Source organism: Pristiophorus japonicus, chromosome 6 (assembly GCF_044704955.1).
Source record: "Pristiophorus japonicus isolate sPriJap1 chromosome 6, sPriJap1.hap1, whole genome shotgun sequence".
NCBI lineage: Eukaryota > Metazoa > Chordata > Chondrichthyes > Pristiophoridae > Pristiophorus > Pristiophorus japonicus.
The window spans coordinates 113,462,917-113,482,209 of record NC_091982.1 but is presented as its reverse complement, the minus strand read 5'-3'; the positions used below and the strand labels follow the sequence as shown (position 1 = coordinate 113,482,209).

At 41.7% G+C, this 19,293-nt stretch overlaps 1 protein-coding gene across 2 annotated transcripts in view; it reads right to left on the bottom strand.

The window, feature by feature from the left end:
* Nucleotides 1–1,792: 1,792 nt before the first annotated feature.
* The window catches only part of LOC139265759 (fibronectin type-III domain-containing protein 3A-like), a 207,236-nt gene continuing 189,735 nt past the window's right edge, over nucleotides 1,793–19,293 (bottom strand). For both annotated transcript variants that reach the window (XM_070883127.1, XM_070883128.1), the window contains exons 21-26: nucleotides 14,820–14,969; nucleotides 14,374–14,657; nucleotides 14,041–14,253; nucleotides 13,161–13,327; nucleotides 9,692–9,813; nucleotides 1,793–4,237 (exon numbers count right to left, since the gene is read on the bottom strand). In XM_070883127.1, the coding sequence (XP_070739228.1) occupies nucleotides 3,920–4,237; nucleotides 9,692–9,813; nucleotides 13,161–13,327; nucleotides 14,041–14,253; nucleotides 14,374–14,657; nucleotides 14,820–14,969 (1,254 nt within the window). In that variant the 3' untranslated portion in view covers nucleotides 1,793–3,919. The remainder of the gene's footprint in view (nucleotides 4,238–9,691; nucleotides 9,814–13,160; nucleotides 13,328–14,040; nucleotides 14,254–14,373; nucleotides 14,658–14,819; nucleotides 14,970–19,293) is intronic.

Here is a 19,293-nt window from a genome sequence, read left to right as displayed (position 1 = left end):
CATCCATGCTTTTGTTACCTCTAAACTTGACTATTCCAATGCACTCCTAGCCAGCTTCCCACCTTCCAACCTCCGTAAACTTGGTCATCCAAAACTCTGCTGCCCATGTCCTAATTCGCACAAAGTCCCGTTCATCCATCATCCCTGTGCTCGCTGAGTTACACTGGCTCCCAGCAAAGACCACAATTTAAAAATTTTCATCCTGGTTTACAAATCCCTCCGTGGCCTCGCCCCTCCCCATCGCTGTAACCTCCTCCAGCCCTACAACCTTCCGAGTTATCTGCACTCCTCCAATTCTGGCCTCTTGAGCATCTCCGATTTTAATCATTCCAACATTGTCGGCCAGGCCTTCAGCGACCAAGACCCTAAGGTCTAGAATTCCCTCCCTAAACCGCTTTCCTCCTTTATGACGCTCCTTAAAACCTCTCTGAACAAACTTTTGGTTATTTGCTCAGTGTCAAATTTTGTTTGATAATGCTCTTGAAGTGCCTTGGGATGTCTTACTACATTAAAGGCGCTATATAAATGCAGGTTGTTCACAAAATACATCAAGTCAAATTGACCTTCAATTTATATTTTTAGTTGAAGTGGGACTTGCTTTATTGTGGTTTCACATATTTACAGTCAGACATCACTCACCCAAAGGATGAAAATCCTTGAAGTTGAGTGAATGTTTTAGCAGGGGTTAGGTGGTTTTAGAAGAAAGGTCAAAGGGCTTTTGAACTAAGAGACTGGGGCTCACTTTAATGTTTCATCCAAAATATAGCACCTCAACAATGCTGCACTCCCACAGTTCTGCATTAAACTTCAGCCTAGATTATGTCCAGGAATAAAGTATAGCAGCCAACAGAAATGATATAGTATACGTAGGGTTAAATATATATAGCCAACAGAGAAGATGCAGTATATGTAGGGTTCAGAATAACAGCCATCAGAGAAGATGCAGTTAACTGAAGTTCAGAAGAGAATCAAATACAACAACCAAATACATTTCTCTGGGTTTCTAATGAAGTTATGGCAGGTGACTGGGAGAGCCCTGGGAACATTCTAGCCCGTTATCTTTAAACGGTGTTATGTAGGATAAGCTCATTTAGACATATGAAACCCCAGAAGTAAATGATAAATCCTGAGCCAATTTTCCAATGTGAAAGGTTTTTTGGATACCCTTTAAATAATATATTGGCATTTAGATTTTTTTTTTTAGTGCAATAATTCAGAGAGATTGTGGTGTGGGCATTGTGTAGCATTTGGTAGTCATCCTTGATTATAACCCAGGCCTGAATAAGCTAACTTCCATCCAAAATGCCAAAGTACTTTTTATAGCTATTCTTTTCCTGCCTGACTTTTTTTTTTGTACACAATCCCAAACACAATATGCAAGAATTTTGATTATCTACATATATACCCTGTATATGCAAAAATATTTGCGTCAAAGAAAACACCCACCCAATCTCAAACACTGGGGAAAATTTCTCCCCTCAAATTTTCTTTTGTATTGGCACAGGACATACTTCAGTTTCCACTCCAAGTTATTTCTTTGAGGCAATTTCTTTCCGAAGAAATAAAAGTTTTTGATAAATAGTCTAAGTTTGCAGTTCAATTATTATCCAAAAGATAATTTCCTGTCAAAAAGAAATGAAGTATATTTTTTGAGAGTCTAGTTTTAGGAAATAGATGCAGCCAGTACACAGGACACGTGAAATATAAAGCTAAACACTTGCCAATAGCTGAAATAAGTTACAGATGTACAAAACTGTAAATTTTATGTAATTAATTTACATTTTATTGGCCGTTATTAAATATATTATCTATTTGATAGTTACAGTTTAGTCATACATAGGAATGGCAGCTTTAACATGAATCTGTGAATGATTCCATATAGTACAATACATAAAGTTGAAAGCAATAATATTTAGTACATTAATGCCATCTAAGGTACATATTGGAATGTATATTTATTAAAAACTATGCAACATAAAATACTACTGTACCCAGTACAATAAGTTGCAGTAAGAAATCAACTTACTGCCAATGGTTGAAGCAGTTATACAATGTGTTTTTATTGTACTTAAAACATCCAGAATCAGGCACCATAAGTTTCTTATGAAAATACTCCAGTCTAGAAATCTGCCAGTTTCATACTTTTGACAACTTTCTGAAGCACAGCTTGCCCAGGTGTCGAAATAACAATGTTTCAACCAACCAACCACCACCATGAATCAGCAAACCACCACCAATGTGGCTTATTTCATTAAAAAAGCTGGAAATCAAAAGATATCACCTTTGGCAAAACAAACAAAAAGAAGCTCTATTGGCAATCTTTATTTTAACTGCATGCCACAATTCATTTAAGAAATAAAAAATAAACTGGAAATGAAAGTACAGGTTCACCAAGTAAGAATAGCTTGTAAACCATTCAACAGGACTATCAAGACTCGCACATTTGTCTCTGTATAGTTTTCTGAATATGGAAACACATTTTCCACTAACAGGGCAAATGCAAAGCTTCCACTACATTGAGAAACTGTTACTTAAGTTAAGACTTGCTACAAGTATAACAATACATTCATACATAAATTTCCTGGACCTCTTAACTGCAATAAATAAAATATAAAATGGAAGATATATATTTGGAGAGATTATTCTAGAATTGCACCATAAATGAAATTCCTAGGAGAAAAAAAACATTGCTACTTCACAACACAGAATGACTCGCCCTTTTTTTCTTCACAAACCAACTGAGCTGGTTGAAGGTGAAAATTTAAAAAAACTCAGATTTCTTCCATATGCACATCATTAAAAACCGAATGGCGCCGTCTCTGATGCAAAAGTAGTGGAATGTAATACTGATATTCTATAAGATGGCATATAATATGGTCATTTGGGTACTCAAACATTTTGGAAATCATGCTCAGCAAAATTATCATCTTCTAACATTGCAAGTTTGTTTTGAGATTCACAATACCTCGGGGGTATATTTTAAAGGCTATGCTCTTTCCTCTATTTCTATTACAAAGAAAACTAAGAAACATACTACATTTTAGTTTACTGTATTTCTGGATATTGTAGTCTTGGGGGGGGGGGGGGAAACTGCACAGTTTGAACCAGTGAAACATTTATAACAAACTGCAATTTTTATATTGCACTGTTACAATCAGAGACATTATTAAAATTTGTGCTTTTCTACAAAGTGTTGCAGTTTGCTGCAAGCACACTAGCACTAAATTACCTTCATGGATTGCCAAAAAAAAGTTAAATGCAAATCTGGGGTCCAACACTGTCGCCTCTAAGTATACAGGTCACGCAATTTACAGGACCTCTTTTTTTCAAACTGCACAATACAAACTATATTTCTGCAAACATTTGTTCAGTACACATTTCTTACCTGCGACCAGCAGTGGTTATGCTTTTCTTTTGTGTAATGAAACCATATACACTAAAGTAGTTCATAGCTCATCTGAAGTCATGACCACTAATAAAGCTCTGCTCTAGATCATACAACTCTTTGCTAGTCTCAATTTGTTCCCCAATATTGTTTAAAATTGGCTTTTGTCTACTGTACCTCGCTCAGCTCTTTCAGAAGGGCTCCTGTTACAAAGCCTTTGTCCTAAGCTTCTACTGACCGGACAGCACTGGCTTGAGGGTCTAAAATGCTAAGGCAATCCTAGCTGTCCGGAGAGCAGCTGTTTTAGGACTTAAAAGCCTCAGAATGACCCTTTTATAAGAATTGTGGCTTTGCTGTGCACAGGGTTCTGCTAACACTGCCTCACATTCTGTCAGCAGCAGCAAGGATGGAAATGTATGTTCTCAGCATACAATCATTTCCAACTATCAGTTTAATTTGGACGATGAACCAAGAGAAAAAAGCCAGAGTCTTTATTGTAGATGATGCAAACATAGCCATTGTGTTTTCCAATCTCTACTTAATTACAAAGTACTGAATAATGAAAGCAAACAAAATGGAAACTACAGCAAAGCCCGCAACAATCAGCGCAGCAAACTGCTCATCACTTAGTGTTTCCTTGTTGACCTTTGTGAGCTCGACGGTAGTTTCAGTACTACTTGAGGCGGATTCTTGTCTCTGAGATGAGAATGGCACAGTGGGACTGTAAGGTCCATAGAGTTCTTGTATTCCAACAGCATCTTGGTACTGGCGGCCAGCACAGACCCTGAACCTATATTCACAGTTTGTCTGAAAGTTTGTGAAATGGAATGAAGTCGCTGGCCCCTTGTACACCTAGATAGAAAGCAACATAAGTCATTCATCTCTTACTAAATGAAACATATTTAATCAACTTTTTTGGTTAATGTATTTGTTTTTTGTTCAACAGGACTATAACCACTCTTGAGCCAGGCACGACATGGAGGAAAGCTGATAGAAATGGAGGGTTTATGTGACTTAGTCAACAATAGCCAAAGTACTCAATTCCATTGAGTGACATCAACTCTCAGCCACTTCATCGCAAACCTTAAGTTTATCAAGTTAACACCCAAATCCCATGTATTAATTTTGCCAGCCAGAAACAGATTTAGTTTAGGAACTTAATATGTGTGTCTCTATACCAGTAGATCTCCCATGGCATTGCTCACAGTAAGGCCAACTAAAGTTTGCTTCTCCATTGTTTATTTGTTCATTGCTGCCTGCTGATCCATTAATGTATTGATTTGATGTTGCTGCTGCTCCATTAATTGAACGATTGCTGGTGTGTTCCTTGCTCCATTCATTTATTAAATTGTTGTTGCCCAATATTTGATTAATGTATTAATTCACCGTGCCTGTTCCATTTATTTTTTGTTTTGTTGGTATACTCACTAGTCTATTAACTCATTAATTAACCTGCTTCTTCATTAATTCACCAGTATCTGCTGCTTCATTTTTAAAATTCATTGTTGCTCCAACAAGTATTTATATAGTGTCATTAATGTATTGAAACGTCCCAAGGCGCTTCAGGCGTATTATAAGACAAAAATTTTACACCGAGCCACGTAAAAAATTACGGCAGATGACCAAAAGCTTAGTCAAAGGTAGGTTTTAAGGAGCGTCTTAAAGGAGGAAAGAGAGGTAGAGAGGCAGAGAGGTTTAGGGAGGGAGTTTCAGAGTTTGGGGCCTAGGCAGCTGAAGGCATAGCCACTGATGGTTGAGCAGTTATAATAAGAGATGCTCAAGAGGGCAGAATTTGAGAAGCGCAGACATCTCTGGGTAGAGAGTTCACTGCAAACACTTCAAATTTCCATAAAGCTGAAAAGTGTATTGCAAATCCTGAAGGCTCCAGCTTCTAAGATTGGAATCTGAACAGCTGTGAAATGGTAGCTTTTATACCACTTCTGCAGCTGTCAACTAGTCAAACCAATCTACAGTTGAGAAGCCGACACACTTACCCGACGTGGTCCCCGAGGGACGGGTACCTCGTAAAAAACTTGGTAAAATGGTTCGGACCTGGAAAAATGCTGCTTAAATGGCTTTAAGCAGCTACTTAACTATCTCAATTGCCTGACACACAGCTTAGTACTGGGTCTGCAATCCGCAGGCAGAGCTGGCACTTGGAAATTTCACACGGAGGTGGGTACAGAGCGGACTTCCACCCCACTGTCAATCGCGGCCATTTTGACAGCGGGCCCGCCTACAAACTCGCAGCGCTGGTAAGATTCCGACCCTTATATGCAATGTTGCAAGGAATTAACTAATATATATTTGTAAATGTACAGAGTATAACAAAAGGTAACATACTTCAAATCTCAATGTTAGACAAAGTTAAATAGACTGTGTGATGGCTACAAAGAATCTAAAAGGAAAAGTAAGACTATGAACTATTGCTTGGAATGTTTGGAAAATTACATTTGTATTGTACCGGAGCAGAATATCTAGTTTGAAACACTGAATATTGTGACTATCACAAAAAAATATATATATTATACACACGCACACACTTAATTTACTGAAATAATCTTTCCAATAATCTTAATTTTGTAATTTTTGTTTGTTTTGAGTACCAAATAACTGGTAGAATTCAATTAGCGAGATTAATGACAGCTTTGCGATCCAGTTAATAACTCTACAACTTGAATTACTGTGTAATGAGAAAGGACTAATTAGCAATCTTGTTGTGCACGACCCCTTGGTAGAATTCTTTATTAGGATGGAGAGTGACAGTTAATTCAGAAACTAGGGTCCTGAACTTAAGGAAAGGTAACTTTGATGGTTTGAGGCATGAATTGGCAAGAATAAACTGGCAAATGATACTTAAAGGGTTAACGGTGGATAGGCAATGGCAAACATTTAAAGATCACATGGATGAACTTCAGCAATGTACATCCCTGTCTGGAGTAAAAATAAAACGGGGAAGGTGGCTCAACCGTGGCTAACAAGGGAAATTAAGGATAATGTTAAATCCAAGGAAGAGGCATATAAATTGGCCAGAAAAAGCAGCAAACCTGAGGACTGGGAGAAATTTAGAATTCAGCAGAGGCGGACAAAGGGTTTAATTAAGAGGGGGAAAATAGAGTACGAAAACATAAAAACTGACTGCAAAAGCTTCTATAGATATGTGAAGAGAAAAAGATTAGTGAAGACAAACGTAGGTCCCTTGCAGTCGGATTCAGGTGAATTTATAAATGGGGAACAAAGAAATGGCAGAGCAATTGAACAAATACTTTGGTTCTGTCTTCACGAAGGAAGACACAAATAACCTTCCGGAAGTACTAGGGGACCAAGGGTCTAGTGAGAAGGAGCAACTGAAGGATATCCATATTAGGCGGGACATTGCGTTAGGGAAATTGTTGGGATTGAAGGCCGATAAATCCTCAGGGCCTGATAGTCTGCATCCCAGAGTACTTAAGCAAGTGGCCCTAGAAATAGTGGATGCATTGGTGATCATTTTCCAATCATTTATCGACTCGGGATCAGTTCCTATGGACTGGAGGGTAGCTAATGTAACACCACTTCTTAAAAAGGGAGGGAGAGAGAAAGCAGGTAATTATAGACCGGTTAGCCTGACATCAGTGGTGGGGAAAATGTTGGAAACAATTATTAAGGATGAAATAGCAGCGCATTTGGAAAGTAGTGACAGGATTGGTCCAAGTCAGCATGGATTTATGAAAGGGAAATCATGCTTGACGAATCTTCTGGAATTTTTTGAGGATGTAACTAGCAGAGTGGACAAGGGAGAACCAGTGGATGTGGCGTATTTGGACTTTCAAAAGGCTTTTGACAAAGTCCCGCACAAGAGATTGGTGTGTGCAAAATCAAAGCACATGGTACTGGGAATAATATACTGACGTGGATAGAGAACTGGTTGGCAGACAGGAAGCAGAGAGTCAGGATAAACGGGTCCTTTTCAGAATGGCAGGCAATGACTAGTGGAGTGCCACAGGGCTCAGTGCTGGGACCCCAGCTCTTTACAATATACATCAATGATTTGGATGAAGGAATTGAGTGTAATATCTCCAAGTTTGCAGATGACACTAAACTGGGTGACGGTGTGAGCTGTGAGGGGGATGCCAAGAGGCTGCAGGGTGACTCAGGCAGTTAGGTGAGTAGGCAGATGCAGTATAATGTGGATAAATGTGAGGTTATCCACTTCGGAGGCAAAAACGTGAAGACAGATTATTATCTGAATGGTGGCAGATTAGGAAAAGAGGAGGTGCAACGAGACTTGGGTGTCATGGTTCATCAGTCATTGAAAGTTGGCATACAGGTACAGCAGGCGGTGAAGGCGGCAAATGGTATGTTGGCCTTCATAGCTAGGGGATTTGAGTATAGGAGCAGGGAGGTCTTACTGCAGTTGTACAGGACCTTGGTGAGGCCTCACCTGGAATATTGTGTTCAGTTTTGGCCTCCTAATCTGAGGAAGGACGTTCTTGCTATTGAGGGAGTGCAGCGAAGGTTCACCAGACTGATTCCTGGGATGGCTGGACTGACATAAGGAGAGGCTGGATCAACTGGGCCTTTATACATTGGAGTTTAGAAGGATGAGAGGGGATCTCATAGAAACATATAAGATTCGGATGGTACGGGACAGGTTAGATGCAGGTGGATTGTTCCCGATGTTGGGGAAGTCCAGAACTAGGGGACACAGTCTTAGGATAAGGGGTAGGCCATTTAGGACTGAGATGAGGAGAAACTTCTTCACTCAGAGAGTTGTTAACCTGTGGAATTCCCTGCCGCAGAGAGTTGTTGATGCCAGTTCATTGAATATATTCAAGAGAGTTAGATATGGCCCTTACGGCTAAGGGGATCAAGGGGTATGGAGAGAAAGCAGGAAAAGGGTACTGAAGGAATGATCAGCTATGATCTTATCGAATAGTGGTGCAGGCTCGAAGGGCCTACTCCTGCATCTATTTTCTATGTCTATGTTACTGTTGCCAATTTATAGAAGTGGTGACAAGGGATGGATCCTTTATTAAAATTATTTAAATGTTTTATTATATAGCATCCATTTTATCATGAAGTTTATGGAACACCATGCCTTTAACTGCTCCAGTGGAAAGATCAAGCGAAAGTTTTTAAAGTTTGTCTTTTGCCTCCATTCCTATATCCAAGTTTGTGCTCCATCCATATACATGAAACTCTAAGAAAAACTCTCTTAATATTGGAACTGCTGAGTGCTCTACTTAAAATTTGACGATTGCCTGTGGCATTGCATATGAAGTGCCAATAACCTATGAAGGTTTAAAATGTAACATATCCTTCTTCCCCATTCCAGTAGTTCAGATGCCAGAAATGCATCCCACGGCAGTATTAGAACAGGTAGATCTACCAGTGTAGTGGCCATTTTGCCAATCTCTACTCCCATATCTAGTTGCAAGATACAGAAAAAAAAACACCTTTATACATCCAACAGAACAAATTAATGAAATCTCCCAGATTTAATTAATTATGGAAAACTTCTGAGATTTCTGTCACTGGGAGGCAGCTTGTATTGAATTAATAAGCTACTTCAGAAAGTACAATAGAAAGCATGCAGTCAGCAGACGACCTAAATCTTGAGGATTTTATGAGACAGAGAACCATTTATTTATTTAATTAGAGTCAAGTACCCTTAATCAATTCATTGTTTATTTTTATGTCCGCTTTCATGTGGTTGGGACCTGATTTAACGATATATTTATACACACCGCATACACTTCACGTGGAGCACGAAGGAAACCATTCAGCCAGCAGGTAAATTATAAGCACAAATATTCATGAATGTATTTATACCCAAGACAATGCCATTTATTTATTTACTTCTCGGCAAGCTGGTTAAGGGCTCTGATGACTTATTTGTTTTTAAACATTGGGTTAAATATCAAATTATTTTTGCTGAAGGCGATCAAGGAATGAAGGACTTGGAGAAGTTTCAAAAATACTTCTGCAAGTTCTTTCCAACTCCGAACTTGGTCACCACAGGCTTTGCGGTTTTGTTTACTGAAATAAATGAACCTGAGAAATGGAGTTGGCAGGACTAGCCTGGACTAGGTCACTTGGGAGAAACCATCCAATCACAATCAAGTGTAACAAACAATAGTGTGGCAATAATATCCAGCTCCTTGAGGTAAATAGGACATTTCAACTAAAATTCAAGGTTGACGCAAAAAGCTGGACTGTAACAGAAAAGGGGTTAAAAGCATTAAGTGCTGCACTTACAGGATGTGTTGAAATATTCAAGACTTTTAACCTACTTATAGATACATGTCAAAAATGTAATTCTACCTGCTCGGCATCTCTGCCAATAATAATCTGAAGTGTGTAAACAATTGCATCCCCTTTCATTGGCTGTAGTGCTTCCCATGTGATTTCACAAGTGTTTTCTTCCAACATTTGTACTCTGGGAGCTGAAAAGGATATAAACAACACAACTGTTTACAACATAATACAAAGTGGTAGGTCAACCAGAAAATCCACGTGTCACAATTGCAGCCCTCTTCTGCATACCCATAGCAAATACTGATTTATCTTCGAGTATATATTCCTCCAATTCTAATTCCCACCCATCTGAATGTCACTTTTGTCATTTATATCTCTTTGAATTTTATAGCCTAAGGTTAATCCGACTCGGTCCTTCTGATTACTTCAATATATGGAACCTTTGACATATAAAAAGATTAGTCCGATCCAACAAGGGGAAATTACTGAGGTGTGGTGCATTTATATGGTATGGAATGGAGGAAATCATGCATTTGTCTGGATAGTTACTGCATTTTAAATTCTTCTGCAATAGTTCCATACTAGGCAAGCAGGCTATTCCTTTGGTATGCAGATGATAACTCAAACACAAACAAAACTACTACACTGGAGAGTCTGCCTTCAAAGTTCAGAGAGAATTAGTCAAGTCAACTGTTTATATACTATTTAGCATTGAAGGAGAGAAAGAGGTACACAGAACCACTACTATAATCACTCTTCATTTAATACAACTCCGTGAAATTCTTCATCATCTAATACAACTCAATGACAATGCAGTCCAATTCTCCTTATTAGAACTATCTTTAATTCAATTAGCATTTTTCTGCTACATTGAGACACATTATTCCTGCACGCCGGGAGATCGCAGAGATGCCGTAATCGTGACTATCTTCAAAAAGAGGGACAAGTCCGACTGCAGTATCTACAAAGGAATCTCCCTGCTGTCGGCCACTGGGAAAGTCAGCGCTAGAATCCTCCTCAACCGTCTTCTCCCTGTGGCTGAAGAGTTCCTTCCAGAGTCACAATGCGGATTCCGTCCAGAGGGGTAACAACGGACATGATCTTCACTACGCGGCAACTACAAGAGAAATACAGGGAACAGCACCAACTTGTACATGGCCTCCTTTTACCTCACAAAGACCTTTGACACTGTCAACAGTGATGGAGCGTCCTCCTCCATTTCGGCTGCCCCCAGAAGTTTGTCACCATTCTCCGCAAGCCGTGATCTTGACCAATGGGTCCACCACAGACCCAATCCACGTCCGATCCGGGGTCAAGCCGGGCTGAGTCATCGCGCCAATGCTCTTCTCTATCTTCCTCGCTGTAATGCTCCATCTCACTCTCAACAAGCGCCCTGCTGTAATGGAACTAAACTATAGAACCAGTGGGAACCTGTTCAACCTTCGTCACCTCCAGGCCAGATCCAAGACCGTTCCATCCTCTGTCGTCAAACTACAATACGCAGACGTTTGTGTCTGCGCACATTTAGAGGCCGAATTCCAAACGATCTTCAACGTCTTCACCGAGGCGTACGAAAGCATGGGCCTTACACTAAGCATCCGTAAGACAAAGGTCCTCCACCAACCTGACCCCGCCTCACAGCACTGACCGGTCATCAAAATCCACGGCACGGCCTTGGACAATGTGGACCATTTTCCATACCTCGGGAGCCTACTATCAGCAAGGGCAGACATCGACGATGAGGTCAACATCGCCTCCAGTGCGCCAACGTAGCCTTCGGTCACCTGAGCACTTGTTTTTTTGAAGACCAGGACCTCAAATCTGGTACCAAGCTTATGGTCTACATAAGTAATACCAGCCCTCCTATATGGCTCAGAGATGTGGATCGTGTACAGTAGACACCTCAAAGCACTGGAGAATTACCACCAGCGCTGCCTCCGCAAGATCCTGCAAATCCACTGGGAGGATAGACGCACCAACATCAGCGTCAGTGTTCTCGCTCAGATCAACATCCGCAGCATCGAAGCACTGACCAAACTCGATTAGTTCCGTTGGGCGGACCACATCGTCCGCATGCCCAACACGAGACTCCTTAAGCAAGCGCTGTATTCGGAACTCCTACACGGCAAGTGAGCTGCAAGCGGGCAGAGGAAACATTTCAAGCACACCCTCAAAGCCTCCTTGATAAAGTGCAACATCCCACCGGCACCTGGGAATCTCTGGCCCAAGACCGCCTTAAGTGAAGGGAGAGCATCAGGGAGGGCGCTGAGCATCTCGAGTCTCATCGCTGAGAGCATGCAGAAACCAAATGCAGACAGCGGAAGGAGCATGTGGAAAACCAGACTACCCACCCACCCTTTCCTTCAACCACTGTCTGTCCCCACCTATGACAGAGACTGTAATTCCTGTATTGGACTGTACAGTCACCTGAGAATTCACAATTTCGAGGGACTGCCTATGATGATGATTTCACAAAACAACCAAGTGTTTAACTAGTGGTAATTGTGTGATGTACAGAAATTTGCAAGTAATGTTTACAGACAATGGAGAAAGGTAACCTTTTAGTCACTTAGTCTACCAGTTGCTCACAAGATTAGCAGCAGCACAAGCCAGGCTATTTAGTACCAAGTACTTCATATCTTTCACAATTTACATAATACACAATTATTACAACAGACCACAGTGGTAGCTTCCTCTGTAACACTTCAATCCTCCATTGGTTCATGTTGTTGCCCCAGAAGCCAACAATTTATTTTTGCTTTATTTCATTGTCTGTGACTACAACATCATTGCCTAAAAATAAATACTGATTCGTAGTGAAATATTTTGAAAAGTAACCTTACAGGAAAGTGTCACGACTGTAATGTGCTATAGTGATTCACTGTCCTTTTTCATACCGAAAGACTTGCATTTATATAGCGCTTTACATGACCACTGGACGACCCAAAGCGCTATACAGCCAATGAAGTACTTTTTGAAGTATAGTCACTGTTGTAATGTCGTAAATGCAGCAGCCAATTTGCACTTAGCAAGCTCCCACAGACAGCAATGTGATAATGGCCAGATAATCTGTTTTTGTTACGTTGATTGAGGGATAAATATTGGGGACCGGGGATAACTCCCCTGCTCTTCTTCAAAATAGTGCCATGGGATCTTTTACGTACACCTGAGAGAGTAGATTGGGCCTCGGTTTAACTGAAAGACGGCACCTCCGACAGTGCAGCACTCCCTCAGTACTGCACTGCAATGTCAGCCTAGATTTATGTGCGCAAGTCTCTGGAGTGGGACTTGATGCCACAACCTTCTGATTCAGAGGGTGCTACCCACTGAGCCACTAGCTGACACACCAGGGTGCAAGAAAACATGTGATATAACAGAATGGGAATAAAACCTAGGTATTAGATAAATTCAAATATTTTCTGGTTACTACTTTCTCACCAAGAAACCATGATCATTTTACTTTGTCTGAATCAATGTTCCAAAATCAAATATCCATTTGATAAAATATAAAATAGCCCTTCCACTGGATATCTACCTTTAAGTGGAGGAGGAGGAGATTTGGTTGTGGCGAAAGTGTAAACTTCAGAGAATGGTCCTTCCCCAGCATCGTTATATGCTTGAATTCTAAAGTTGTAAGCTGAGGACTCATTCAGTCGCTGGACTTTATATGTATGACAAGGTCCATTATACATAGAAACAAACCTGAAAGATATGCAAATAGTAACATTATACTCTAGCAGTTCTAAAAAAACAGCCTAAAGCACTAACCTTCAAAGTGAATTGTTTCACTTCACCAACACTAAAGGCAATAACTAGCTGTACATGCAATAAAGTATTCATGCTACACAACAGTGTGGCGGTCACATTACGTGAACATAATAGAAATGGATGTTTCCTTAGGGATGTACAAACTAGTTCTAACGTGTGATGCACATCACTAGATTAATCAAAGCCTTATTTATAAATCACTCTGATCAATAGCTAGTATAGTTTACTCCAGGAGCCTCGATAAAGGCCAGAGATGTAGAGCTCACATTATAGTGAAACAATAAATTAGTAGAATTAATAGTGCTTAGGCTTGTTAAACTGGATTCTAAGTAATGTCAGCAACAGTGTGAAGTAAGTTGTCTGGTTCCAGATGCAACCATCGACTCTTGCCTCCTCTGCAGGGATGCCAGCAGTTGCAGGCCCGGTATAGTCAGCAGGCCTGTTGGCTTGGTTGGTAAAGTTAATTTATATCCTGACATCCATGTAACTGGATCATTGCAAAATGTTGTGTTTTAACCACATATCTATAAAACTGGAATGAATGGGAATGATGGACTGAAGTTCAACACATGGACCAATTTTTCTTCCATTTTTTCATCCTTGTTATGTTAAATAAAAATAGGTTTGGAGTAGTGAGTCACACTTACCTTCCAAATTTGTCCTCCATCTGCAAGGTATATTGTGTTGAACCCGTGGTTAAAGCTTTGTTGGGGCCTTCTCCCCACTTAAGCTTAAGGCTCTGGTAGCTGAAAACTGCACACTCAAGGTGGGGTGGCTCAGGAGGTAGTGGTTTTGTTTTGGCTTTAACGGAATGACTGTAAGGGCCTGCTCCAATACTGTTGACGGCCTGTACTCGTATCCTAAAATACAAGGTGCACATCACACACTGATACTGGCTTGTAATGTGGTTTCAAAACCACTCTCTAAATGTTATTATTTGTTCACAGAATGCATTAGAAAACATCAGTCTAACCAAGTACCTGTATGCTGTATCTGGTTGCAGATCCTCAATGATTGCACTTGTGACTTTGCTCACCACTACAATCTGTTTATCTCCGTATTCTATGTTGTAACCAATGACTTCAGATCCATGGCAGCAGGGCTCCTCCCACTGAATCGCAAGGCACGTTGATGGTGAAGGCAGAACAATTTCAAGCTGGTCTTCATCAATCACTTGCAGTACATTCACTGCAGCTGGCACTGAGGCAGGTGTCATACATATGGCAGCATCGCTGTAGTACCCAGCCCCTGCACCATTCACAGCCTGGATTCGTTTTGGGCGGGGGTGGAGAAAAAAGGGCACTTTGTTTGTTTCAACAACACAGCAATGGAATAAAATAACTTGCAAAGTGGCAGTTGAATAAATGTAAACCGGAAACGCTGTTTCCTTTGTCGTAATTCCTACTTTAAAATTGGCGAATCATACCTGAACCCTGCAGTAGTATGTTGTCGCAGGTGCCAGGGCTTTCACTTCATAACTGAGGGCAGGACCACAGTAAATAGTCTGCATGCAACCTTCCACTCCTCCAAATTCTAGCCTAAACTCAGTGACTTCAGAACCATTAGATGGAGGGCACTGAGGAGAAAGGAAAACAAAACAATTGCTCCGTATAATGTTACCCTACATAACAAATTTTAATGTTAACATTAAACAGACATTTATTGAAAATATTCTTCAAACTGAATTTGCAGCTTTTCAAACTATTCAACACGTCATTAAGGGCTAAAATGGCCAAAGATGGACACCACTCAATGTTTTTGGACTTACAGACTTAGGGTCTGAGGCACCCCTCGGACTTCCATTTTGTTATGCCCTGTGCCGAAGGAGGAAATAGATCGATAGATTGCATTCATGTGTATCACAAGGTATGCAGGCATTTTCTAGTCATCCTGGGTCTTTCCCATTTACCATCTGAGGATACCCAGACCTTCTTTATACTATATGAGGTAACATTCTGTTTTGGCTGACAGGTCAAGGGGATTGAATAATTCTCTGCCCTGCTTTTCCATCTAAACGTAGGTCACAGCAAGAAATAAATTTCCCCTCTGTATTGTTATCAATGCGTCTACAATAAAGCCAAATAATACTAAGAATGCGGCAGACTGAGCTGCAGCACACCACTAATGAAAAGCAACAGGAGTGCAGTCAAAAATAATGGACCCGATCTTGCTGGGTGTCTTGCGGCGTGGGCCGTTAGTTAGACTTTATTCTGCACCCTTTAGCTAGGAATCTTCGTGGTCTAACTTGCTGGAAGTGCGAACTGATAACAGCGCGACGAGGGCAACGGGGCATCTAGGACTGTGAAACAACTGGACCAACAGTGTATCTCCTTAACCAATGAGATTTAAGGATTAAGAAACAGAAGAATGACGGAGCAGGTGGTTAATTTAGAGTCAAATCAGGTACAGAAAGAGAAATAGAGGGGAAAGAGAGATTGGATTAAAAGAGCAAAAGTAGACAGAAAGCAAAAGAAAAAAAATAAAATGACATTTTTAAAATCTCTAACAATTGACTACATGCAGGAATGAGCTGAACAGTTTAAATTGTTCCTTTTGGGGGCCAGAGAGATGGATTGGCATTGCATGAACAATTTTACACTGTTTAAAGGGTACTTACACTATTAATTCCTAGACTTAACTTTAATGGGCAATTAATGTGCAAATCCAGCCAGTTCTTCAAAATAACAGTTTGGTTAAGAGCGAGATGCCATTTGCACGAAGCAAACTGCGGAACGGCAGAAATCAACCAGAAAGTCCTGGAGTTCGCAACTCACGGAGTATCTCTTAATCCACTGAATTTTGTAGCCAATTTACACATTAATAAGGGCGCGCATCGCGAATATGCCGTTATCTTTCTGTCAAGATTCAGCCCAATGTATCATATGATGTCCTAAGAGGATTAAATAGTATCATAAAATTGTAACTTTTATGTTAAAAGTGCCAGGCGAAGTCATTTTGAAACCTGAGCCCTGCAGTAGTATGCTACTGCAGTTATTATTTTGGATGTTTTCTAGCCTTGCCCATTGATTCACCAACGAGTAACCACTAAGAACTATCCCATTTGACTTTTACAAAAGATAGCGATGTGTGCAGCTCTCTGTTAATCATTAAAAACCGTAATATCTCCCAGAACACAAACATGCCAGAGAGAGAACATGGGCAATTTCAACTTGAGAACGAATAATGGTTAGCTTGAGACCTAATAGAGAGATACAAGAGACTTTGGACCTCTGCTTGGATACATAAAAAGATTTGGAGGTTGACTGTTGGTGGGTGTTATGCACGCAATTGATTTGTAGGATGGTAGTAATCAGTCTCTGCGCAATACACTTGTACAACTTATAGAGGGCAGCTTTAGCATGTAACAAGTGCCAACGTAATGAAAAATGTCTTCCCTATGATGCCCATGACATAACCCTGTTGCAGTACCCTACCTTCTATGTCAGTGGAATATCTGATAGACTCCATCTATTAAATGCTGAATAAAGTTTTTAAAAATTATTTCATGGGATTTGGGCATCACTGGCAAGGCCAGCATTTATTGCCCATCCCTAATTGCCCTCAAGATGGTGGTGAGCTGCCTTCTTGAACCACTGCAGTCCATGTGATGAAGATACTCTCTCAGCGCCGACGAAGGAACGGTGATATATTTCTAAGTCAGGATGGTGTGTAACTTGGGAGGGGAACTTGCAGGTGATGGTGTTCCCAAGCACCTGCTGCCCTTGTCCTTCTAGGTGGTAGAGGTCATGGGTTTGGGAGGTGCTATCGAAAAAGTCTCGGCAAGTTGCTGCAGTGCATCTTGTAGATGGTACACATTGCAGCCATGGTGCGCCGGTGGTGGAGGGAGTGAATGTTTAAGGTGGTGGATGGGATGCCAATCAAGCGGGCTGCTTTGTCCTGGATGATGTCGAGCTTCTTTAATATTGTTGAAGCTGCACTCATCCAGGCAAGTGAAGAGTATTCCATCACACTCCTGACTTGTGCCTTGAAGATGGTGGAAAGGCTTTGGGGGGTCAGGTGGTGAGACACTAGCCACAGAATAACCAGCCTCTGACCTGGTCTCGCTGCCACTGTATTTAAGTGGCTGGTCCAGCTAAGTTTATGGCCAATGGTGATCCCCAGGATGTTGATGATGGGGGATTCGGCGATGGTAATGGTGTTGAATGTTAAGGGGCGGTGGTTAGACTATCGCTTGTTGGAGATGGTCATTGCCTGGCACTTGTGTGGCGTGAATGTTATTTGCCACTTATCAGCTCAAGTCTGAATGTCGTCCTGGTGTTGCTACATGTGGGCATGGACTGCTCCATTATCTGAGGAGTTGTGAATGGCACTGAACACTGTGCAGTCATCAGTCATCATTCCCCATTCCCATTTCTGGCCTTATGATGGAGGGAAGATCATTGATGAAGCAGCTGAAACTGGTTGGCCTAGTACACTGCCCTGAGGAACTCCTGCAGTGATGTCCTGGAACTGTGATGATTGACCGCCAACAACCACAACCATCTTCCTTTGTGCTAGGTATGACTCCAGCCAGTGGAGAGTTCCCCCAATTCCCATTGAGTTCAGTTTTGCTAGGGCTCTTTGACGCCACACTCGGTTAAATGCTGCCTTGATGTCAAGGGCAGTCACTCTCACCTCACCTCTGGAATTCAGCTCTTTTGTCCATGTTTGAACCAAGGCTGTAATGAGGTCTGGAGCGGAGTGGCCGTGGTGTAACCCAAACTGGGCATCGGTGAGTAAGTGCCGCTTGATAGCATTGTCGACAACACCTTCCATCACTTTGCTGATGATTGAGAGTAGACTGATGGGGCAGTAATTGGCCGGATTGGATTGGTCCTGCTTTCTGTGGAGAGGGCAGTTTTCCACATTGTCGGATAGATGCCAGTGTTGTAGCTGTACTGGAACAGCTTAGCTAGAGGCGCGGCTAGTTCTAGAGCACAAGTCTTTAGTACAACAGCTGGAATGTTGTCAGGGCCCATAGCCTTTGCTGTATCCAGTGCGCTCAGCTGTTGCGTGATATCACGTGGAGTGAATCGAATTGGCTGAAGACTGGCTTCTTTTATAGTAGGAACCTCAGGAGGAGGCCGATATGCATCTACTCAGCACTTCTGGCTGAAGATGGTTGCAAATGCTTCAGCCTTGTCATTTGAGGATGGGTATATTCATGGAGCCTCCTCCTTTTGTTAACTTGTTTAATGGTCCACCACCATTCATGACTGGATGTGGCAGGACTGCAGAGCTTTGATTGGATCCATTGATTGTAGGATCACTTAGCCCCGTCTATAGCATGCTGGCTCCGCTTTTTTAGCATGCATGTAGTCCTGTGTTGCAGCTTCCCCAAGTTGGCACTTCATTTGTAGGTACGCCTGGTCCTGGCATGCTCTTCTGCACTTCTGATTGATCCAGGGTTGGTCCCCTGGCTTAATGGTAATGGCAGAGTGAGGGATATGCCAGGACATGAGGTTTCAGATTGTGGTGGAATACAATTCTGTGCTGCTGATGGCCCACAGTGCCTCATGGATGTCCAGTTTTGAGCTGCTAGATCTGTTCTGAATCTATCCCCATTTAGCATGGTGACAGTGCCACACAACACGATGGAGGGTGCCCTCAGTAAAGATGGGACTTCGCCTCCACAATGACTGTGCGGTGGTCACTGCTACCAATGCTGTCATGGACAGATGCGCCTGCGACAGGTAGATTGGTGAGGACGAGGTCAAGTAAGTTTCCCTCGCGTTGGTTCTCTCACCACCTGCCGCAGGCCCAGTCTGGCAGCTGTGTCCTTCAGGACTCGGTCAGCTCGGTCAGTAGTGGTGCTACCGAGCCACTCTTTGTGATTGACATTGAAGTCCCCCACCCAGAGTGCATTCTGTGCCCTTGCTACCCTCAGTACTTCTTCCAAG